Source organism: Furipterus horrens, unplaced genomic scaffold (assembly GCF_987537825.1).
Source record: "Furipterus horrens unplaced genomic scaffold, mFurHor1.1.pri manual_scaffold_1, whole genome shotgun sequence".
NCBI lineage: Eukaryota > Metazoa > Chordata > Mammalia > Chiroptera > Furipteridae > Furipterus > Furipterus horrens.
The window spans coordinates 97,072,720-97,097,128 of record NW_028327171.1 but is presented as its reverse complement, the minus strand read 5'-3'; the positions used below and the strand labels follow the sequence as shown (position 1 = coordinate 97,097,128).

The window sequence follows — 24,409 nt, the reverse complement described above, 5'->3', positions numbered from 1 at the left end:
ACCTGCTAAGGCGGAGGGCTTCCAGCAAGAGGGCCAAGGCTGGGCCCAGCTAGCAGGGAGCAGTGGAACATACTTTAGATTAGATGAGACCCAAAAGGACATTTAGATTACAAGTGGAGGTGAGTGCAGAGGTTTAGAAGACTCCCAAGTCCTTAGAATCTACTATTTTTTAGTTCCATTTGCTTCTTGGCTCCAAGATCTGGCTTGAATCCTGTGTCTCATATTTACCAGCTATATAAATAACTTCAAGCAACTTACTTAACCTCTTTGTGCCTCAATTTCCTCATCAATAATGGGAATGATAATGGTATCCAAGCTAACAAGGTTGAAGTGAAAATTTTTTGAAAATAATTTATTTATTTGTTTGTTTATTTTATTTTTAGAGAGAGGGGAAAGGAGAAAGAGAGGGAGAGAAACATCACTGTGTGGTTGCCTCTCACTGGCGCCCCCAACTGGGGACCTGTTGTGCAACTTAGTAATGTGCCCTGACTGGGAATTGAACCAGCGACACTTGGCTCGCAGGCCAACACTCAATCCACTGAGCCACAGCAGCCAGGGTGATGTGAAATTGAAGAGAATTAATTCATATAAACTTAGATCAGTGTCTGGCACACAGTAAGCATGCAATAAATGTTAGCTATTTTCGGTGTTATAATTGTATTACTGAATGTCTATTCTATAAACCCAAGCCTTGTTTCAAGTAGAAGTGATGGGTATTTACTTGTATGGAAGAAGAGATGACTTGCATATAGGAAGACAGCCTAACATAGGTCTTTTCACTGCAGATGTGAAGGGAAGAAAAAGACCTGCAACATTATCTTGGGTGCCAGAACTTCCAGTGAGGTCTATATCGGAACCAAGCTCCATGTCCTTAGATATATAATCAGGATTTGCAAAACAGTAACAAAACAGAAGTTTATAAGTACAATATGTGTGTTAAAATAGCTTATTCTTATAACGACCTATTTTTATTTTTATTTTTGGGCTACTCATTTATTCTTCCAGCACATTGGCTTATAAGTGAACAAAAATAACAAAGGAACAATGAAGCTATTCAATTTATATGGCTATTATTTCAAATGCTGTCACAAATAATTTATCCAGGGCATGTTTACTATATTTTCATCTGTGTCTGATTTGGATATATTGTGACTTTCTCACTTCTAATAAGTTTACATTCATTTGTGGTAAGTTTGTTCAAGGCAAAATTTTTAAAAATCGGTATGTAAACTATTCTGCAAACATACATTTTTTCTATACTAAAATTTAGGTTGATTTATATGAAGGGTAAGCAATTCATCTAAATTAGTGGTTCTCAAGAGTGGTTTTCAGACCACAGCATCACATCACCTGGGAACATGTTAGAAATGTATCAATAAATGGAAATTCTTGAGTCCCAGCCCTGATTTACTGAACTAGAAACTCCATGCTTTAATAAGCCTTCCCTGTGATTCTGATGTACTCTAAAGATTGAGAATCACGGTTTCAGCTCTTCTGAAAGCAATTTAGAAATTTTTAGGGTTAAATTTGATTATATTAATGAAACTAAAACCTAAAACAAATATGCTATTTTTCAGATGAATCATATTCATCATCAAGTATTTATCAGATGCCCATATTTTAGTTTTCTATTGGAGTGGATCCTAATAAATTATAAAATAACAGTTTTGATATGAAAATAAAATTTTCAAGATATGAAAATCTTTGTTGTATTATGTTAGTGAGATTTTATTTTTTGTAGGTTCATCCTGATAAAACTTACTTCACAGTAGCTGAAAAAGGAATTTCCCCAAAGATTATCATCTATGAATATCCTTCCCTGAGGCCCTACAGAATTCTTCAAGGTGAGTCCAGTAGAATCTTTAAAATACCAGTGTTCAAGGTTAACAACATATTGAAGAACATGTAACATTATAATATCAGTCAGAGTCCTACAGAGAATCAGAACTAGTAGAAGATTGAAGAGAAATGTAGTCTCAACCTATTTTCCCCAAAGTCCTTGGAATTCACTATTTTTTTCTTTATTTAAAGGAATTGGCTTATGCAGTTGTGGGGACTGGCAAGTCTAAAGTTTGTAGGGCATGCCTGTTAGATCTGTCCAATTGTGACAGGTGGGTGTCGACATCTCCAAATATAATAGTAGATTCATTTATTTCTTCTTGAAGTTTTGTCTGTTTTTGCTTCGTGGTCTGATGTTATTATAGACATACATGTTAACAGTTATTATGTCTTCGTGTAGAATTGAAACCTGTTATCATTATGTAATGCCCTTTTTTTTATCCCTGATAACTTTCCTTACTCTGAAGTCTGGTCTGTCTGAAATTAATATAGCTACTCTTGCTTTCTTTAGATTAAAGTTAGAAAGGTATATTTTTCTCCATCCATTTATTTTTAATATACATGTGTGTTTATATTTAACATAGTTTATTTTTTAATTTTTTTATTATTGTGACAATCTCTCTGTTTTTTTAAATATGCTTTATTGATTATGCTGTTAGTTGTCCCAATTTTCTTTCCCTTTGTTCCCCTCCACCCAGTGACATCCCTCCCTCCAGCTGTCTGCCCCTCCTTAGCCCATGCCCATTGGTTGTGCATATAGTTCCCCTCAACATCTTCCTGTCTATCCGACTCCCTCCTACTATGCTTCCTAATTCCTGAATCATCTCCCTCCCTTTCTCCCCTTCCTCCTCCCTGCTGACCTCCCCCCATAATGTCCCCCATACCTATAAATCTTTTCCTACTCTCGTTGCCTACTTAGTTTGCCTTTGTTTTGGTTCCCTAGCTTCTGTTGTTGGTTGTTGTGATACAGCTTTTATTTTAATGTTCATAGTTTTGATCCTTTCTCCTAAATAAGTCTCTTTAACATCTCATATAACAGTGGTTTGGATCTGATGAATTCCTTCAGTTTTACTTTGTCCTGGAAGCACTTTCTCTGCCCTTCTATTCTGATTGACAGCTTCACTGGATAAGAGTATTCATGGTTGTAGGTTTTTGCTTTGCATTACTTCAAATATTTGCATTACTTCAACTCCTGCGGCGCACCTGAAGCCAAGCTGTATTGACTCCGTCTTTCCCTTGGACCCTTCAGCTGTGAAGAGAGGGGGGGTCTGCTGCATGGGCAACAACAGACCCTCCATATCACCCTGCCCAGGCTCTGTAGCTTCAGCTTCACTGGAGAGGACACTCCAGCGTCATCACAAGATGTCGATTCAACACGGGAGGAGGCAGATACCGTGTCACTCCCGAATCGGACTGCACAGCCATTCTCGGCGGTGCAGATAGACTCTTAAGAAGCTACACCATCGTCTCTCGAGACAGATGGCTGCCGACGACGACGACGACTTCAAATATTTCTTGCCAGTCTGTAGTGTTGCTTATGATTTCGGACGCTGAAATAAATCCGGCAGGCAGGATTATTGACCAGTAACGAACGGAGGACTGTGGCTCGCTCTGACCATCAGCAGAGAGCGGGAAGCCTCATCCTCTTTTTATTAGGATTTCAAAAGCTACCAGAACAGGGGTGTGACATTCCAGCCAACAACAGGAGAATTTTACAAGTGAAAGAATTCTTACAGTAGCATTAATATGTAAACTTCAGCCAGGGTAACTCCTGGTTTAGCTAGCACCTATCAAGGAAGCAAGGAAGACACACTAATCCTCAAGGCCAGCTCCATTTTAAGACTTCATTAACAAGGAAGCAGATGGAGTACACAACAGAACTTGTTTTACCCAGTTTTCCATGACTCAGTGGCCTCGACAGCCTAAAGCTGAAGGCGGAGACAAGAGTTGCTCATCATCTCCTGAGTCATGGGATGCCACCTGAGTGGAGGGGCATGAGAATGCCCCTCCCCAGAGATCTGTCTTCCTGCAACACCAGTCCCTTCTTGCCTGCAGAGTTTCTTTTGAGAAATCAGCTGACAGTCTTATTGGGACGCCTTTGTATATAATCCTCTTCTTCTCTCTTGCTGCTTTTAAGATTCTCTCTTTATTCTTAATTTTTGACATTTTGATTATAATGTGTCTTGATGTGGTTCTCTCTGGGTCCAGTTGTTTTGGACCTCTCTGTGCTTTCTGGACCTCTAAGTCTATTTCCTTCCCCAAGTTAGGGAAGTTCTGCTTCATTATTTTTTCACATAATTTTTCAATTTCTAGTTCTTCTTCACCTTCTGACAACCCTATAATTCGGATGTTGGCCCACTTATAGCTGTCCGATAAGTTTCTGAGCCTCTCCTCATTTTTCTCACTTCTCATTTCCTCTTTCTGAACTGGTTGACTGTTCCTTCCCTATGTTCCGATTTGTTGAGTTGATCCCTGGTCTTCTTGCCCTCACCACTAGTTTCATATGTGTTTTTGTTCATTTCAGCAGGACTAGCCTTCATTCCTTCCCTGTCTTGTTTAAGATCTGCTGTTAGGTCTGTAAGCACTTTCATAAGCAAAGCTCTGAACTGTGCCTCAGAAAGATGTTCTATCTGCTGCTTCATTAGATTAGAAATTTGCTATCTGGTCAGCTGCGTCATTGCGATCTCTATCATGATCTGTGCCATCCTGAACAGTTTTGTGTTTACCTTTGCTTCCTGGGCAGGGCTGTCACACCTCTTACGCTATGGGTGGGGGGGACTCTGTGCACTCATCACAGTCGGGCGTTTTGTGCGGGGGTGGGGGTCCAAGATGAATTCCTGCCATTCAATCTCCGCTGAGAGACCGGGAATCTCCTCCTTCATTCCCACCCCAACTGGGCCTCACAGTCCAAGGCAATGAAGGTCTGGTTTCCCGGCTTTGGAATCGCAAGCTGACGGGTCTGGTCTGCAGCCAAGGGTGCTCCCCAGGAGCTTCTTGCCTCCCCTTAAATATGAGTGTTGGTGCTTATCATTGTCCTGCTGCCGTCACTGCTGCTGCCATGAACAGCACAGCTTGACCTCTCCTCTCTGGCTTCGCCCCTCCTACCTGTCCAGATGAGCACCACTTCTTTATAACTTCATACGTTGGACTTCCATTTATTTTCTGGAACTTCTGGTTGTTGCTGGTTTTGCGGTAGTTGTATTCCTTCTTAGTTGTGGAGGGAGATGGGGCATGTCAGTCTAGGCCTCCATCTTGGCTGGAAGTCTCCTGTGTTTGATTGCTTCCGTGTCCCAGGGAGAGCTGTCGCTCCTACTATGTTGTAAGGGGTGGAGCCTTAGGGTTTCATCAGTAACGGGTGACCTGTTTCACCACGTTGTGGCGCTGTATGCGGGGGAGGGGTCTGAGAAGGAACAATGCCGCTTGCCCAGCACTCGCCCACTTTCCAGGCACTTCTCCCACTTCTGCACGGGACTGGCACCCCTCTAGCTGCTGCTCTGGCCGTCATTCCCAGAGTGGGCTGGCCTGCTGACATTCTAGGTCCGTGGGGGCCCTTTAAACAAGCCGACTCTGCTGAGACTGGCAGTTTCTGCCTCTGTCTCAACCCCCAGTGATTTGCACAGCCAAAATCAATGAGGCTTGATTTTCCCCGGAGCTGGGACAGTGAGGTGCTTTGGTGAGGAGCTGGAAATGCTCCCCAGGTGTCCCTCCTGACTTTTTAAAATGTGTAACTGCACTTTCTGCCGGTCTGCTGCTGTTGCCACTGCTGCCACCACCACACCGTGTGCTCTCCACCTGGGTTCCACCCCTCCTACCTGTCTGGATGAGTATTTCTTCTTTATATCCTTGTTTGGTGGACTTCCATGCAGTTTGATTTTCTGGAACTTCTGGTTGTTTCTAGTTTTGAGGTAGTTGTATTCCTTCTTAGTTGTGGAGGGAGATGCAGCATGTCTGTTTATGCCTCCATCTTGGCCGGAACTCACAATCTCTGTGTTTTAATTGGTACATTTAGACCACTGACATTCAAAGTGGTTATTTACATAGTTGGATTAATATCTATATTTGTTAGTTTTCTATTTGTTGTCCTTGTTCTTTGTTTCTATTTATTTTTTCTCCCACTTTTTCCCTGCCTTTTGCAGTTTTAATTGAGCTTTTTATACAATTTCATTTTTTTCTTTTCTTAGTATATTTAGTGGTTGCCCTAGATTTTGCAATATACATTTACAACTAATCCAGGTGCACTTTCAAATAACATTATACTACTTCACAGGTAGTGTGTGTATCTTGTAATAACAAAACAATAATTCCTCCCTTCAGTCCTTTATATTATTGCTGTTATTTATTTCACCTTTATATAATCTTAGACTCATTTCCCTTATATAAGCATACTTATATACATAAGCATACATAATCAAATACATTGTCACTATTATTATTTTTAAAAAACTTATCTGTTACAATTAAGAATAAGAGAAATAAAAGTTTTAATTTTACCTTCACTTATTCAATCTTTGATACTTTTCCTTTCTCTGTGTATATTTGAGTTTCTGACCTGTATTGTTTTCCTTCTCTCTAAAGAACTCAACATTTCTTGCAAGGTAGATCTACTGGAAACAAATTTTCTCTATGTTTGTCTGTCTGAGAAAGTTTTTGTCACTTTTGAAGGATAATTTCACTGGGTACAGAATTAATGTTTCTCTTGTCTCAACACTTGAACGATTTCACTCTACTCTCTCCTTGCATGGTTTCTGAGGAGAAGTTGGATTATCTTTTTTTTTTTTTCTTTTCTGTAAGTAGGTGTTTTTTTCCTCCTTATCCTCCTTATCCTCCTTCAAGATTTTTTTTTAATCTTTCATTTATTCAGTTTGGTATTCTCTGAGCTTCCTGGATCCGTGTTTTGGTGTTTGATTTTAATTTGGGAAAATTCTCAGTCATTATTGTTTCAAATATTTCTTTTGTTCCTTTCTTCTCCTTCTGGTATTCCCATAACACATATGTTACACCTTTGGTAGTTGTCCCACAGCCCTTGGATATTCTGTTCTGTTTTCATCAGTTTTTTTTTTCTTTTTCTTTTTCAGTTTTGGAAGTTTTTATTGACATAACCTGTAACTCAGATTCTTCCCTCAGCTGTATCCAGTTTCCTAATATGCCCATCAGAGGCACTCTTCATTTCTGTTAAAATGTTTTTGATCTCTAGTACGTATTTCTCTCTTTTTGGTTCTATCTTAGGATTTCCATCTCTTTTCTTACATTTTCCATCTGTTCTTACATGTTATCTATGTTATCCTTTAGAACGCTTAGCATGTTAATCATGGTTGTTTTAAATTCCTGCTCTGATTATTCCAACATCCATGCTGTGTCTGGTTCTGATGCTTGCTGTGCCTCTTCAAAGTGTGCTTTATGCTTTTGGTATGCTGTGTGGTTTTTTTCTTGAGAGCCAGAGGTGATGTACCGAGTAAAAAGAACTCCTTTAAATAGGCCTTTAGAAGTGGTGGTAAGGTGTAGGGGGAGGGGAAGCGTTCTATAGTCCTATGATTAGGTCTCAATTTTTAGTGAGCCTGTGCTTCTGAATTGTGAACTTTACAAATGTTTCTCAGTATTTTTCTACCCTCTTCAGTGGGATGGGATGGCTAGAGTGGGCTGGATCTGGAGACAGGTAACCTTGGAAATATTGCAGGTTTGGTCCTATACCACTGCAATCAAGCAAAAATTGTGATAGCGTGAGTTGTAATATTTTTGTTGGTGGAAGGCTTGTCCTCAATTTGTAAAGAGCACAGCGTCTATGAAGCCCATTAAGCAAAGAGCAGTAAATGAGTTTGCCTGTGCTCCAGCTGCGTTCTCCTAACACCCCAGCATTTTAGGAGTTGCTTCATTAGATTCTCTGGAGGGCAGGTGCTACTAAGAGCAGAGTGCTCTGGGGTGTTTCCAAATGGCTCCTTTCCTCACCTGCTGATGAAAGTCCAAGGGGATTTTTCTAGATATTTACAGTGGAACCCTGGTCAAGCTCTTGGAGGTAAATATTGCAATATTGTTGGGGCCACCTTATGACAGGGTCCCCCTGCAGTTTTTAACTCTCAGACTTGTCCACACCGAGCTTCCCTCAATCCATCCGTCATGGTTCAGGTTTTCTGATCACCATGCTGGTTCTCTTGCTGTTCTCACCGTTTCTTCTCCTGAGTCTCTGCTCTGGTGAGTTGCAAAGCCCTGTATGTATTCACCTGTCAGTCTCTCCAGTCTTGGGGGTGATGGTTCACCCTGTGTACTTCCCGCTCTTGTGGACCCAAGAAGAGTTGTTTTTTTCAGTCTGTTCGGTGTTTTACTTGTTGTTGAACGGAGTCATGACTTCCTAGCTTTTTACATGGGAAATTGAAGTCATCAGTTTTTATTTTGTGATTTTTTTTCCAGTAGTAAAGTTTAAATTACAGATTGAGTTCCTTCTGATAACATGCTTTTGTGCTCCCTGCTCCACTACATAAATGGAATATGTTCTTAAAGTGTTTTTCTCATGCAAAATGTCATTAAGATTTATTTACTCTCCCACATCATATTAGTCATACTTTCTAAAACCAAGGGTGGTAAAGGATTTTAGAATTATTTATTTAGGGGTTCTTGGCATTCTAGCATCAATACACATCCTCAAGGGGGCACATTTCTTTCTTTCTTCCTTTCTTTCTTCCTTTCTTTCTTTCTTTCTTTCTTTCTTTCTTTCTTTCTTTCTTTCTTTCTTTCTTTCCTTCCTTCCTTCCTTCCTTCCTTCCTTCCTTCCTTCCTTCCTTCCTTCCTTCCTTTCTTTTCTTTCTTTCTTTCTCTTATCTCTCCTGTATGCATGTTTTTAAATAATACACTTTTGAAAATGAAATAAATGCTGCACCTATTTATTACATTCATCCTTTCAGATGGGACTGACCTGAGCTACGCTTATGTGGACTTTAACTACAGCGGTACATTGCTGGCCTCTGTTGGTGGCAACCCTGATCATACATTGACCATCTGGAATTGGAAGGAGGAACAGCCCATATTGAGGACAAAAGCTTTTTCTCTGGAAGTTTTTAAAGTTACTTTCAATCCTGAAGATGATGAGCAGCTTACTACATCAGGATCAGGCCACATCAAGTAAGTCACGTGACCAATACAGGTGCTAGTACATTATAGTAAAGGTATTTTCTAAAAGGATCAACCAGCTGGAGACATTTTTGTTGATGTTGTTAACATTAGGATAGTTTTCATTTTTATTTTTAAATATATTTTATTGATTATGCTGTTATAGTTGTCCCAATTTTTCTCTCTTTGCCACCCTCTACCCAGTATGCCCATTCCCCTCAGCAACCACTCCCGTGCCCCTTAATTCATGTCCATGGGTCATGCATGTAAGTTATTTGGCTACTCCATTTCCTATACTGTTCTTAACATCTTCCTGTCTATTTTGTACCTAACAATTTGAACTTCTTAATCCTTGCACCCTTTCCCTGATTGTCCCCCTCCCCCCTCTCAACTGATAATTCTCCAAATGATCTCCATATTTATGATTCTGTTTCTGTTCTCCTTGTTGGCTTAATTTGTTTTTTAGATTCAATTATTGATAGCTGTGAATTTATTGCCATTTTAATGTGTATAGTTATGATCTTTTTCTTAAATATGTCACTAAACATTTTATATAATAATGGCTTGGTGATGATGAACTCCTTTAGTTTTACCTTGTCTGAGAAGCACATTATCTGCCCTTCCATTCTAAATAATAGCTTTGCTGGATATAGTAATTCAGGTTGTAGGTCCTTGCTTTTCATTACTTTGAATAGTTCTTGCCAGTCCCTTCTAGCCTGCAGAGTTTCTTTTGAGGAATCAGCTGATAGTCATATAGAAGCTCCTTTGTTTGTAACTATCTGCTTTTTCTCTTGCTGCTTTTAAGATTCTTTGTCTTTAAGCTTTGGCATTTTAATTATGATGTGTCTTGGTGTGGTCATCTTTGGGTTCAACTTGCTTGGGACTCACTGTGCTCCCTGGACTGGTATGTCTATTTCCTTTGCCAAATTAGGGAAGTTTTCTTTCATTATTTTTTCAAATAAGTTTTTAATTTCTTGCTCTTCCTCTTCTCCTTCTAGCACCCCTATAATTTGGATGTTGGTGCATTTGGAGATGTCCCAGAGGCTTCTTAGCCTATCCTCATTTTTATTTTTGAATTCTTTTTTCTTCCTGCTGTTCTGATCAAATGTTTTTTTCTTCCTTATGTTACAAATGGTTGATTTGATTCTCAACCTTATTCCCTTCATTGTTGGTTCCCTGAAGATTTTTCTTTATTTCACTTAATGTAACCTTTATTTCTGCCTGGGCCTTTTTTATGCTGTTGAAGTAACCAATGAGTTTTTTGAGCATCCTGATAACCAGTGTTTTGAACTCTGCATAGATAGGTTGCTTATCTCCTTTTTATTTAGTTCTTTTCCTTGAATTTTGTTCTATTCTTTCATTTGGGCCATATTTCTTTGTCTCCTCATTTTCGAAGCCCCCTGTGTTTGTTTCTATGTATTAGGTAGAGCTGCTTTGAGTCGCTACCTTAGTAGTATGGCCTATTGTAGAAAAGTGCACCTGTAAGTTGTATGGAGTGAATCTTAGGTAATCTCCAGGATGAGACAACCCATGTCATCACTCTGTGGCTCTGTGTGGGAGAAGGCTCTGAGGGGGGACAATGTTGCTGCTTTGTCTTTGGAGTTTTGCCTGAGAGGAAGCAGTCTCCTGGCACTTGTCCCAATGCCAGTCACTTTAATTTATCCTTTTATTCCACTAGTACCCTTTCAGCTGTTGCCCTGGTGCTGAATCCCAGAGGGACTGGGCCCTTTAAGAGGAATCTCCTGTGAATTCTGCAGTTTCTTCCCCACCTCAACCCCCACTGATTTTTTTTACAGCCAGAAGTTATGGGGACTTATCTTCCTGGTGCTGGAATCCTGGGCATGGTGATCTGGTCTGGGGCTGGGATCCCTTTTTCCCAAGGTATCCCTCCTGATTTTTACCCACAACACATGGATGTGGGGCTGCCCATTCCATATCTCTGTACCTTTCCATGGCTCTCCACCTTTCCACACCTCTCTGCATGTCTCAGCATCTCTGCCCTCCTACCTGTCTAAATGAATGTTGTTTCTTTAAATCCTTGGTTGTCAGACTTCCATACAGCTTGATTTTCTGACATTTCTGGGTGATATTTGTTTTGTAGTCTAGTTGTAATTTTTGCTGTAGTTATGTGAGGAGGCAAGGTGTGTTTATCTACACCACCATCTTGACTGGAAGTCCATTAGGATACTTTTTAAATGTTTTCTCTTTAAAGCTAAGTAGCAGAATAGTTTTTCTAATTCAATATGGGGATTTATTACTGCAGGCAGTGCAGGTAGAAGAAGGGCTTTTAAATTTAGCCTGCTGCCTTCTCAGAGGCTTTACCTACTAAAATAGTTTGTATATTGTTTTCCTAATGTTGACATGGCATTTCCAAATTCTTATTGAACTTTTAGATTTCCTATTAAATTTGTTGTTCATAGCAATATGTATGATGAGTAAATCATTTTGACATGTCTGAAGTCAGTCTTCATCTGTTGCAACAAGAATTACAATAGGATCATTTCTGACACAGTCCTTTGATACTAAAGGGTAGCAGGGCCTACACTTAATCTCAGGTCTTAGGCTCTAAATTCCATATCTTTTTCACTATGTCATACCCTAGTCTACTTCAAGGATGGAATGGTTTTGTCCTCTTTGTCTGGTTCTACCTGTGTCATGTGTTTATTTAATAACCTTCTACTATCATCCTTGAACATAATTTCTGTCTTTTTATGAAAGAAATTTTTTATATCCTAAATTCTTATTCCAGTGAAAGCTGATCTTAATCAGTAAGATGATTAGAAATATAGACTAATTGAAAAAAATTTAACTGCAATCTTGGGGCAATTCTCCAATAACCCTCTCCTAGCTATAGGCTAAAAATTTCAATTTCCTTACATTTCCCCATCATTTAATAAAGTGCATGTTTTCTGTGCACTATATCTCTGGGGAAGGATAGACATTGAACAGTATCATGTGTGAAGTACTGTAAAAGAAACACAGAATATATGAAAATATGATTAAGGAGTTTGCCATAGCCTTGGAAAAGGATGTTGGTCACCTAGTTTTTGGCTTCTATTATTGGTGTTGATACCTTCCATTATCTATTTTATATCCATTTGGTAGGCTAGATTTTTTTTCTACATGTTTTTAAAAATCATTCTAACTATACATTTGTTTAGACTATTAGTGGAAAAATGTTAGTAACAACAAACATTTATTGATTACCTCTATGTGCTATGCACTTTACTAAGATTTTTTTCAACAGTTTTATGAGGTAGGTGCTACTAATATTCCCATTTTCTTTACGTGAGAAAATGAAGGCACACTGGTCAAGAAAGTCACTTAAAGTTGCACAGCAAGTAAACTGGAATTTTTGGGAAAACTTTTGCATCCTCTAAAACATTATTATAAAACATAAAACAGAATGTTCTGACAGGGTGGGAATGTCCTGTGCTGTCCGTTCCAGTAAACACTAGTCACATGGAGCTATTGAGCAGCTGACAGTGGCTGGTCTGACTGAAACACTGATTTTTAAATTTTATTTAATTACTTTCAATCTGAATTAGTCCAACTTGGCTAGTGGCTATGGTATAGGGCAGCACAGCTCTAAAATATAAGATCTATAAAAGCAAGGAATTTTTTTTCTTGATTCATTTGGCTCAATGCTGAATTCACATTGCCTAGAACTTTGCCTAATAGGTAGTAGACTAATACATATTAATCAGATGAATGATGTAATAATATATGTGACTATGAAATATATAAGTGCTTGGGTCATATTAAAATAAAAAATACTTCATTGAGGTAGGTACATTTAGTCTCTTTCTTGTCTGCAGGTTCTGGGAAATGGCTCAAACATTCACTGGCCTCAAGCTGCAGGGTTCACTAGGTCGATTTGGGAAAACAACCACCACTGACATAGAAGGCTACATGGAGCTCCCAGATGGGAAGGTGAGTACAGCCTCTGTTCTACAATAACAGAATTAGGTTTTGGGGTGACATACACATATGAAGTCACATTATACACTCTAAAAAGCGCTGCCAATATTAGCAATAACAGATACTATACTTATGAACATCATCAACATTTAATTTTGCCTCTTCACATTATCAATTTTTATACATTTCCATGAAATTGTTATAACCCACATGTACATATCATTTGTTTTGTTTTTACTAAATATTATACACACATATAAAGTATGCAAGCATTTTCATATATTAATATAGCAACACATTTGTCCCTTTTAATTGTGTCATGGAGTTGCAACAATTGTATCTTTCCCCTCTCTTTTCTTTGCCATGATGTTTCAAGAGGCTTTACTTAGTCAAAGGCAGAGGTAGATTAAGGTCGGTTGAGGCCCCAGGCGCAAAAGATAGTATTGGGCCCTTAAAAAAAAGAGAGACAGGGAAAATAAAACTACATGTTAACCATATTTTATGCAGCATAGTAATGAAACTAAACTTGGTGTCATTAGAAAAAAGTGTAAAGTTGGGGTTTTGTGGGACCCTTCAGAAGTTGGGGCCCAGGGCATGTGTCGTTAAATCCATCTCTGGTCAGAGATTATATACTGTCTTGTGTCTTTTGTTTTTGTTGTCAGATTATTATTCAGCAAGATTGAGCAACTTTACATCAACGTCTGCAACACTGTAGCTTTAATCTGTTTATTTTTTAGTATTGTTAGATTACTCCCTCTCTTTCTCTTACAAAATTTATAGGCATTTTGCCTACAGAATCATTTCTCTATTAAAATTGTATTTGGTTTCCTATTAGCATAGGTTATTTGTGATCATCTCAATTATAAGTAAAAGCCAGTGCACAAATATTACTCTAAGGAACAAAATGGTCTAGTCCTCTACCTAGTGGGATATTCTCAGTCAGGAATCATGGTGTGTAGGAGGAAATAAAAAGCATTGGATGCTGGCTAGACTATAGTATATCCAAACCCATAAGGTGATTGTAAATTATTCCACCTTCATATTCTGAATACTGTAAGAATTAAGCTACATGAAGATCGATGCAACCCTTGTTAAAAACATGATATGAGATATATCTCTAAAAGGTTCAGTAGAGTTTGTGCAGATGTAGGGGAGAAAAGAAGTCTTTATTTTTTAAATTGAACTTCTTATTTTTAGAGAGAGGGAAAGGGAGAGTGAAAGGGACAGAAACACTGTTGTGAGAGAGAAGCAGCAATTGGTTGCCTTCCATATACGCCTTGACTGGGGACCAAACCTGCAACCCAGGCATGTGCCTTAAAGGGGAATTGAACTGGCAACCTCTCCGTTTGTGGGATGACACCCAACCAACTGAGCCACACCAGCCAAGGCAAAAGCCTTTTTTAATGAGAAAGCCACAAAGGAAATGTTTAGCATTAGGAATAAATATCATGTATTTAGAGGGCTAAGTAGAATATAGCATTCTTGTTAGAAAAGAGTGGGAAATGGAATTGAGAAGTGTGTCTAGGTTCTGGTGTATGAGGGTTTTAACAGCCAGGCAGAATTATTATATATTGGAAGAGTAGAATTGCAAATGAAAGAAGTTATAGATAATTTTGGTTACAAAATCCCAAGTGAATTAGGGAATCTGGAGTCAAGATGAGGTAGGAAGGAAGTTGTTGCTTTCCTCTAAGACAGCAGTTCTCAACCTGTGGGTCACGACCCCTTTGGGGGTCAAATGACCCTTTCACAGGGGTCACCTAAGACCATCGGAAAACACATGTATAATTACATATTTTTTTTGCGATTAATCACTATGCTTTAATTATGTTCAATTTGTAACAATGAAAATACATCCTGCATATCAGATATTTACATTATGATTCATAACAATGGCAAAATTAGAGTTATGAAGTAGCTATGAAAATAATTTTGTGGTTGGGGGTCACCACAACATGAGGAACTGTATTAAAGGGTCACAGCATTAGGAAGGTTGAGAACCACTGATCTAAGAAGAGGTGGTGAGGGCCTAGATTTTTCTCAGGACAATTGGAAAAGGAAAACTAGACATGAATGGCACTTCAAAAACGAATGCCTTATAGGCATTGGTGACTTTTAGTGGCTTTAGTCACTGGGCAGAAGAAACCAAGTCTAAATAAAGACTCTGCCACAAGTGGGCTGAAGCTTACTAGGTAATATAAATAAGAATGGGTAGACAAAGAGGTAGAAAAGACTGGGCGAGGTCCTAAGTCACTCTAGGTGAGTGGGACAAGGGGATGCAGGATCCTAAAGCAGGCAGGAAAGAATTAGGTCAGCTTCCCAATGGGCATTTCATGGAGCATTAGTCTGCATAGAAGCTTGATGAAAACAGCACTTCCTCTCTGAATTCCTTTGTATCTAAAAATTCCTCCTGCTGATTCCCCGTGAGTACTTTTGTGTCAATGAGTCCAAGGAGTCCTAGAGAAAATGACTTTGTTTGACTTTGTTTATCCCAGCAGCTGTCTTCTGAGGTAGTGGTAGTCGGAATGGGAGCTTTTGAGCCATGTTGCCTGGTTTAAAGTCCTGACTCTGAGTAATTTTGACCAAGATACTTATCAGGGCTGTTCTTCAATTTTTCCTTTGTAAAATGAGGATAATAATAGTCAGCGCTTTCCCTGGCTTATGTGGTTTTGTGTGAAGAGAAAAACTGTCTTTCCTGGGAAAATAAAGTGCCCAACTTGCACAACTATATGTATTATCCCCAATAAATGTACCTAGTTCATGATTTTTAAGGTTAAATAACTTTATGTATGTAAAGTGCTCCAGCAGTTCTCAGCACAGAGTCATTACCCCATTAGTATTATTTTTAGGTAACACCTGTTAAATATTCTAAGAACAAGTGTTTGGTGGTATGTATTGATACTTTGGGAAGTGCTGAATTAAGTGGATTATTATGAGGTGGTTCCAGATGATCATTCTTCTTTAAAATTGGATACAGTTATACTATAATTTTATTAGTTCAGTAATGCCCTCACAGCTTATTAAACATCTTATAAGTTGATGTTATGACACTTAAAAAGTATAGCCTCATCTGTCAAGAATTTAAAATATACCTCTAACTTTTGACTCAGTATTTCCACTGCTGGAATGTGTCCTTAAGAGATGTACAAAGAAAGCAGATGTGTTTGAAAAGTTACCAGCAGCATACAGCCTAATCACGACAATGAAAATGATGCATAACCCTCAGAGGAAATATATCAGCATGTAATTAGTGGTTCTTCCTGGGGTAGTGAATTTTCATTTCTATATTTTCTTATTTTTACCATATTTAAAATGTTTTACTATTATAATCAAGAAAAATAATCTTAAAAAATCATTTTTTCCTGTTACCTGAGGCATAAATATACACATTTGTCTGTCTTAATGCACATTCCTTCCTTTCTGCACACCTGCCAGGTGCTGTCAGGGTCAGAATGGGGCAACATGCTGGTTTGGGATGCTGGCCTCATCAAAGTTGAGCTCTGTCGAACTGGAAGTAAGTCTTGTCACCAGGGTCCCATCAACCAGATCGTGCTAGATGAGGGTGAAGTTATCACTATCGGGTCAGATGGATGCATTAGGGTAAGTTTTCCTGATACTTGGACAGTAGCACCCACATTGAAGCTTTGCAGATCACTCAGTTGGTTCTGTCAGTTCTTTATTTCTCACAAAGGTCACTCTATGAAGGAGATCAGTGGTCACTTACTCCCAGGTCAACTCATTAAAAATAATACTTCTCTTGTAAATATTTGAATTCTAGTCAAAATTAGTTTACAGCATCTCAGCACTAAAATTTTCTGAATAATCTTTTCTTATTTTGAATCTGTTGTTTAAATAGTAGTTTCAGAAAATGAAAGCCCATGGTAGCATGATATAAATAGTGGACACAGATATCCTTCCAAAATGCCTGGTGTGAATGGATCATCTTTTAGGGACAAAAGTGCCAAACATTTGTTGGTTATTTTTCACTGAAGTTACCAAGCAAGAATACACTCAAAGATGAGATGAGAGGGTTTGGCTATGGACACTCCCCCTCCTTTCACCTGACAGTAGTGAACTCATTGTCTTCACCGGTAGACACTCTCATGCCCATAGTGTGGGCTAAGCTGGCATGCTGTTCCTCCTTGTTTTGGTCACACCTGTGTATGTGTGCCCTGCTGTTGCTCACAAACCTGGAGCCCCTGATTTATCTTGTGGCCCTCTTCGTATGCATTCCTTCTGGGGCCTTTCATAAGAAAGTCGTAGGGTTCTCTGGATATTATTTAGGTTGTATCATCAGAAGTAAGACTACTTTTTAATCTGATCATTGTTGACACCTCTTGAGCTTACTATGTCTAAAATACTGTTTGTCATATCTTCTACAGTCTGCCCTCTAACAGTTGGCTTTTTGAACCCAAGTATAAATTTTTCATATTTACCACATTAAATTTGATCTTGAAAGATTTTACTCATTACTCTTTATTATGTCATACAATATATTCACTCCTTCCAAGATATGTCTCCCATAAATGTCAAGATACCAAATGGAAGAAATCCTCAAGAGACAAGAAATTAAATATTTCACAGAGAATCCCTTCATAAAAACTGCTAATTTCTAAACTTGCTACCCTTTTCAAAGTCCATCCCCATTTCTTCAGTGCTTTACATTGACATCTCTATCTCTCACCCCTTAGGAAAACTTACCCCAACTCCAGGCATTCATCTAGCCCTAGGACCAGGGCCTCCACCATGAGCCTAACCTATATGGGACAACACCCATCCTCCCTGTCGTTACTTTCTCAGAGCCTGAGTTATTGAGGCCAGGATAACATGGCAGAGTATGTCAACAGAACCATCCAGAGTAGGCTTTGGCACTTCACAGAGGGAGGCCTTCTGAGTCTCTCTGATGCATGAGGTGAAACTGTGCTCCCTCACCCTTCCTGTAGCGTTCTGGTCTCCCATCCCAAGAACAACAACCCTTATCTGAATAATACAGTCTAAACTGAGGATAAGAAAGAGAAACAGGTTCTAATAAACACATCATCACATTCATTTTCTCTGCTTGTTATGAAGATAGAGTTCGAATTATTAAGCAAGAAGGTCTATTTCCCCCTTCCAGGGGGCCTACTGGTATATATAAAGCAGGGCTTATTATGATGTCTTGCTGAACCAGTGAACCATTTACTCCTTATGGCCACTCTATGTGCAGAAAGACCTGGTATGTACATGTCTTTAAACCTTGATATGCAGATTACTTTGGGCAGTAGAATTCTTATTTAGAGCTGTATTTTCTCACAGATCTCTATAAAAACAAATGAATTTTTTTGTATTTCTTTCCTGGTTTAGAAAATATTAATTCAGAAACTGCTCTATGATTAAAGTATTTTCTTATTAATTTTATAAGATATGGGATTTTGAGACCATAGACACTGCTGATATTATAGATGAGACTGGATTGCTAGAGATCGAGCCCATTAATGAACTTCAAGTAGACAAGAATGTTAAACTCTTCTCAATGATAAAAATGAATGAAACTGGAAACAACTTTTGGTTGGCTCAGGTAAGTTGCATTATTCTCTCTTGGTTCTTTTAAAAGTACCTGAACATAAAATTAAAATAGTATTATATTTTTTTGTCATGTAAATCCATTTTACTATTAAGACTCTTATTGATATGAATGAAGAGTTCCTGAATTTGGGTATTTAATTGACTATATTGTAACACAGAAAACCTATTAGGAACATTTTTATTATGTTAAAGTAACTATAAGTATAATGAGATTGCTTTGTTTATTAGGTGGTTTTGTTCTAAGATATGTAGATGTTGATTTAGTTAAAATTCCATCACATTTTAAAATATATATAAGCGTTCAGTGTTATTTTTTGTACTTGCTTTAAATCATAGGAAGAAAATTATTTTAATCTGATGAAAGTTCAAAACGATATGATAAAATGTCATTAGATATTTAATTTTTCAGGATTCCAATGGTGCCATATGGAAGCTTGACCTTAGTTTTTCAAATATCGTAAGTTGCCTATTTTGTTATTTTTCCTAATTTTCATAATAACCTTCATTATTCTTCCTTAAAAGATACTTTATTTTTCTCCATCTTTGATCATTGTTGCCATAAAAAACTTGGTCAATATATTTGATTGCTGAGTACTCATATTGTTTTTCTCTCTCTCTTTTCTTTTGTTACTATTGTACCAGAAAAGTGACAATGACAATGGCTAACATATAGTGCTTTGCAGTTTTCATAAACATAAGCCATTTGCATTTATATTATCTCATGTAATCCTCACCCCTGTCCTATTTAGTGGGCAGGCAGCTGCCATCATTTCATTCTACTGATGAAAAAATGGGAACTGGCATTCCAAGTGGCTTGTGCAAAATCACACAGCCATCAACTCCATTTCTCCTAATTCCAAAGTCTAGCATTTTTTCTAACCTATTATGCCTTTTCTTATGTCTATTAGGATAAAATCACACAAGTAGTTAGAGGGTGTTATTTTCAGTTCTTTAAACTTGACCTTAATTCTATGTTAAGCTGTCTTCGAGTTCTAATAGAATTTTTGTCTTTTTGTTATCAGACACAAGATCCAGAATGTCTCTTCTCCTTCCATTCTGGAGCCATTGAAGCCTTGGCCGTCTCTCCTCTCACTTATCTTATGGCCACTACTGCTTTGGACTGTAAGTAGGAACTCTTAATGAAAATATAGCTGGTCTTTTAGTTTCATTTAAAATATATATTTGTATGTGAAACAAAAGCATTTGAGAATTTTTCTAAAAGGGAAACATTTTAATGCAAGTGAGATGAGTTTTTGTGGAGGGGAAAGGGCACAAAATGCAGCAGCCATGGTTATTGTGAGATTAAAGTAAGTACACAATCAGTAAATCACTGATGAAAATGATGTTCATTTTGGTCTTATATATATTGTGCTCCTCTTTTTCTTTTCATATCCTTTCTTTCTTCTTGACTTATGGAGAATCTATATGGACTGTGCAAAGTGAAATTAGTCTACCAGTGAATCATTGGTTGTCTTTTTTTTTTTTTTTACTTTAAATACTTTTTTACTTTTCATTTACACTTGACATACAATATTATATTAGTTTCAGGTATACAACCTGGTGATTAGACATTACACAACTTACTAAATGATTACCCTGAAAAATCTAATACCCATCTGACACCATGCATAGTTATTACAATATTATTGACTATGTTTCCTATGCTGTACTTTATTTCCCCACAGTTGTTACTATTCTGTAAAAACCAATTTGTACTTCTTAATCCCTTCACCCTTTTAACCCCTCCTTCAACCCCCATCCCCTCTGACAACTGTCAAAATGTTCTCTGTATCTATGAGTCTTTTTCTGTTCTGCTTGTTCATCTATTTTGTTTTTTAGATTCAACATAAAAGTGAACTCATGACATTTTTCTTCCTCCATCTGACTTATTTTACTGAGCACAATACCCTCTAGGTCTATTCATGTTGTTACAGGTAGCAAGATTTCATTCTTTTTTATGAATGAGTCATATTCCATTGTATATATGTACCACTTCTTTATTCATTCATTTATTGATTGGCATTTAGGTTGTTTTCATATCTTGGCTATTATAATTAATGCTATAGTGAACATTTATATGTATGTATGTATGTATCTTTTTGATTTAGTGTTTTGAGTTTCTTCTGAGAAATACTCAGAAATGGAATTGCTGGGTCCATTGTTGTCTCTTTTTTTTTTTTTTAAAGTATATTTTATTGATTATGCTGTTACAGTAGTTCCAATTTTTTCCCCTTTACTCCCCTCCACCCAGTATCTCCCTCCCCCAGCATCCCCCCCCAAGTCCATACCCATGGTTCATAAAAAATAACTATCCCTCCCTCTCAGATATTAAGACCCTTTGTAATCTTGTAAAGGACAATGGGCGAAGGTCTCAAGCTCCTCTAGCTGCTTCAAGCTGGACATGGTCGTCGTCCTACCTACCCTTGGGTCCAGAAATCCCTAATAAGAGTGGGGGTGTGGAGGGGAGGGTGGCCTTCCCACATGGGGAAGGATCATGCAGACTCCAGGTCAGTTGGCTGTCTCCGGACAACGGTGTGCTTGGTTTAGCAGGCTGGCATCCTTGTTGTGTTCTGGGGGCAACAGATTTGGCAAAAAGGGTTAAAAAGCATCATTCAATCCATAACTACTAGGTGGCAAAAGGCAGGGATTAATTTTTCAATGTTCCACATTAGGAGAAAAAAAAAAAAAAAAAGGGCTTCTTTGGAGGAAGGTGTGCTAGGCACATCTCTCCTGTCCAAAACCCTTTTGCCCATTTTATTTAGTTTGGGCTGAGGGAAATAGTTTATGTTTCCCCCCTCTCAGACCTCTGGGCCCTTTCTGTCCAAGCCATTAGGATAGAAAAGAGAAACCGGTTTTAAAGTGAGGCCCACAGACCACCCCATTCTTCACCAACCCAGCCATTTAGTTCAGCCAAACTGTTGAGTCTCCGGAGGCAGCGCTGCAGAGAGGATTAAGTGAGGCTTATGCGTACAGACAATCACTCAGGTAATGCGGTCATAGGCTTATGCCCTTTGAAAACAGAAAACACATGTTAATTTATGTAACATAACCAACAAAAAAGTCTCTAAATCTGTAAGACTGTCTTATTGGGAAGACATACAGTTGCAAGGCACTTGACATTCTACTTGCCTGCAACTTGAATCTCTTTGGTGATATCACAGATATGGTTTAATTTTCAAGTGAAACCATTTTTTAAATGAGAAGAAACTTTTAAGACGGTTAGCTGCCCTACTTTACAGTCTGCCACTGATCATTGTGATTTTCCTTGAATACTGATTTTTCTCCCTAAGATTACTCTCCTTGTCTTTAAAGGGACTACATTAAGTCCATTTTTAATTTATCCGGTTCATTTGCATAAGCATAACAAGAGCAGCAAATGATCACTTATGATCTTTAGTTCTGTTTTGCTGGAACTTACCCAAGGAACATTTAGGGTGGCCCTCAGTCTGCTCTTCAGTGCACAGAAGCTGGGCCACATACCTGGCATTCATCCTTGCCTGTACACACCTGTCCTTTCCAAGTCTTTCTGGTTTTCCATTGTGCCTTAAGGTCCCTTCTAGCCATCTTTCAGGAAAACAACCTTCGTTCCTTCCCTGGAGAGATTGCTGTGGACCGCACAACCAACCATGGCGGCAGGCCTTTTATTTCGCGGGCTTTTATTACCTTTGAAAGTCATTCCCAGTTCCTTAGGGCTTTTTGGTAACAACATGAGCCCAAGCATGTCTCCTTTAGGCTTGACATTCCAGTCAAAGGCTTGTTCAGAAAAAGGAACCTCTATTAACAACTGGTCTTATTAGGTCTATGCAAAGAAACGTAAGTCATTACTTGTTTAGAATGCCAAACTCTGGAGAGATCAAATAGGGAGAAAAATATACAACGTGAAGGAAAATCTTTGTCCTAATATTCACTGACCTGGCATTTCCATTCTTCATATTTTCATTTTCCCCCACTAAAAAAAATTTTTTTGTTTGTTTTTCCATTACAGTTGTCTCACTTTTTTTTTTTTTTCCCCTCTTGCTTCCCTGTATCCTGCCCCTCCCTTCCCCCACATTCAGTCCCCACTCAGTTGCCCATGTCTGTGGGTCATTTATACATGTTCTTTGATTTTACACTTCCCCTTCTTACCCCCTTTTCTCCCTCCCCCCTCCCCCCTTGTTACTGTTAGTCTACTCCTTGTTTACATACCTCTGGTTCAATTTTGCTCATTTGTTTGTGTTGTTCATTAGTTTCCTGTAATAGGTGACAGCATAACGTATTTTTCTTTCGTTGCCTGGCTTATTTCGCTAAGCATAATTCCCTCTAGTTCCATCCATGTTGTTGCAAATGGTAGAAGTTCCTTCTTTCTTTCTGCTACATAGAACTCCATTGTGTAAATGTACCACAGTTTTTTGATCCACTCATCTACAGATGGGCATTTAGGTTGTTTCCAGCACTTGGCTATTGTAAATAGTGCTGCTATGAACATTGGAGTGCATAGTTTCTTTTGAATTGGTGTTTCAGGATTTTTCGGATATAATCCCAGTAATGGAATTGCTGGTTCAAAAGGCAGTTCCATTTTTAGTTTTTTGAGGAAATTCCAAACTGTTTTCCATAGTGGCTGCACCAGTCTGCATTCCCACCAGCAATGCACCAGGGTTCCCGTTTCTCCGCATCCTCTCCAGCACAAGTTGTTTGTTGATTTGTTGATTATGGCCATTCTGACTGGTGTGAGGTGGTATCTCATTGTGGTTTTTATTTGCATCTCTCTGATGGCTAGTGATGTTGAGCATATTTTCATATGTCTATGGGCCCTCTGTATGTCTTCTTTGGAGAAGTGTTTGTTCAGGTCCTTTGCCCATTTTTTAATTGGGTTGTCTGTCTTCTTGGTGTTGAGTCGTATGAGTTCTTTATATATTTTGGAGATCAATCCCTTGTCTGAGATGTCATTGGCGAATATATTTTCCCATATGGTTGGTTTCCTTTTCATCTTGCTGATGTTTTCTTTAGCTGAGCAGAAACTTTTTAGTTTGATGTAGTCCCATTTGTTTATTCTTTCCTTTATTTCCCTTGCCTTAGGAGATATATCAGTGAAAATGTTGCTACGTGGGATATCTGAAATTTTCCTGCCTATTTTTTCCTCTAGGACTTTTATGGTATCACGGCTTACATTTAAGTCTTTGATCCATTTTGAGTTTATTCTGGTGTATGGTGTAAGTTGGTGGTCTAGTTTCATTTTTTTGCATGTCCCTGTCCAGTTCTCCCAACACCATTTGTTGAAGAGGCTCTTTTCACTCCATTTGATGTTCTTTCCCCCTTTGTCAAATATTAGTTGACCATATGAACCTGGGTTTATTTCTGGGCTCTCTATTCTGTTCCATTGATCTATATGTCTGTTTTTATGCCAGTACCAGACTGTTTTGATTACCGTGGCCTTGTAGTATAGTTTGATATCAGGTATTGTGATTCCTCCTACTGTGTTCTTCTTCCTCAAAATTGCTGTGGCTATTCGGGCTCTTTTTTGGTTCCATATAAATTTTTGAAGTATTTGTTCTAGGTCTGTGAAATATGTTGCTGGTATTTTAATAGGGATTGCATTGAATCTATAAATTGCTTTGGGTAGTATGGACATTTTAATGATGTTGATTCTTCCCATCCATGAGCATGGTATATGCTTCCATTTATTTGTATCTTCTTTAATTTCTTTCTTCAATGTTATGTAGTTTTCTGAGTACAGGTCTTTTACCTCCTTGGTTAAGTTTATTCCTAGGTATTTTATTTTTCTTGTTGCTATGGTAAATTGAATTTTTCTTTCAGTTTCTATCTCTGAGTTTTTATTGTTGGTGTATAAAAATGCCTTTGATTTCTTAATATTGACTTTGTATCCTGCTATTTTGCCGAATTCACTTATTAGGTCGAGTAGTTTTTTTGTGGAGTCTATAGGGTTTTCTATGTACACTATCATGTCATCTGCAAATAATGACAGTTTTACTTCCTCTTTTCCAATTTGGAT

At 38.3% G+C, this 24,409-nt stretch overlaps 1 protein-coding gene across 1 annotated transcript in view; it reads left to right on the top strand.

The window, feature by feature from the left end:
- CFAP44 (cilia and flagella associated protein 44) overlaps nt 1-24,409 on the top strand; it is a 153,568-nt gene that overhangs the window by 19,273 nt on the left and 109,886 nt on the right. Inside the window, exons 6-12 of the mRNA XM_090276613.1 lie at nt 1,742-1,844; nt 8,733-8,949; nt 12,756-12,870; nt 16,291-16,455; nt 18,257-18,412; nt 18,830-18,877; nt 19,443-19,542. Coding sequence (XP_090132739.1) covers nt 1,742-1,844; nt 8,733-8,949; nt 12,756-12,870; nt 16,291-16,455; nt 18,257-18,412; nt 18,830-18,877; nt 19,443-19,542 — 904 coding nt within the window. The remainder of the gene's footprint in view (nt 1-1,741; nt 1,845-8,732; nt 8,950-12,755; nt 12,871-16,290; nt 16,456-18,256; nt 18,413-18,829; nt 18,878-19,442; nt 19,543-24,409) is intronic.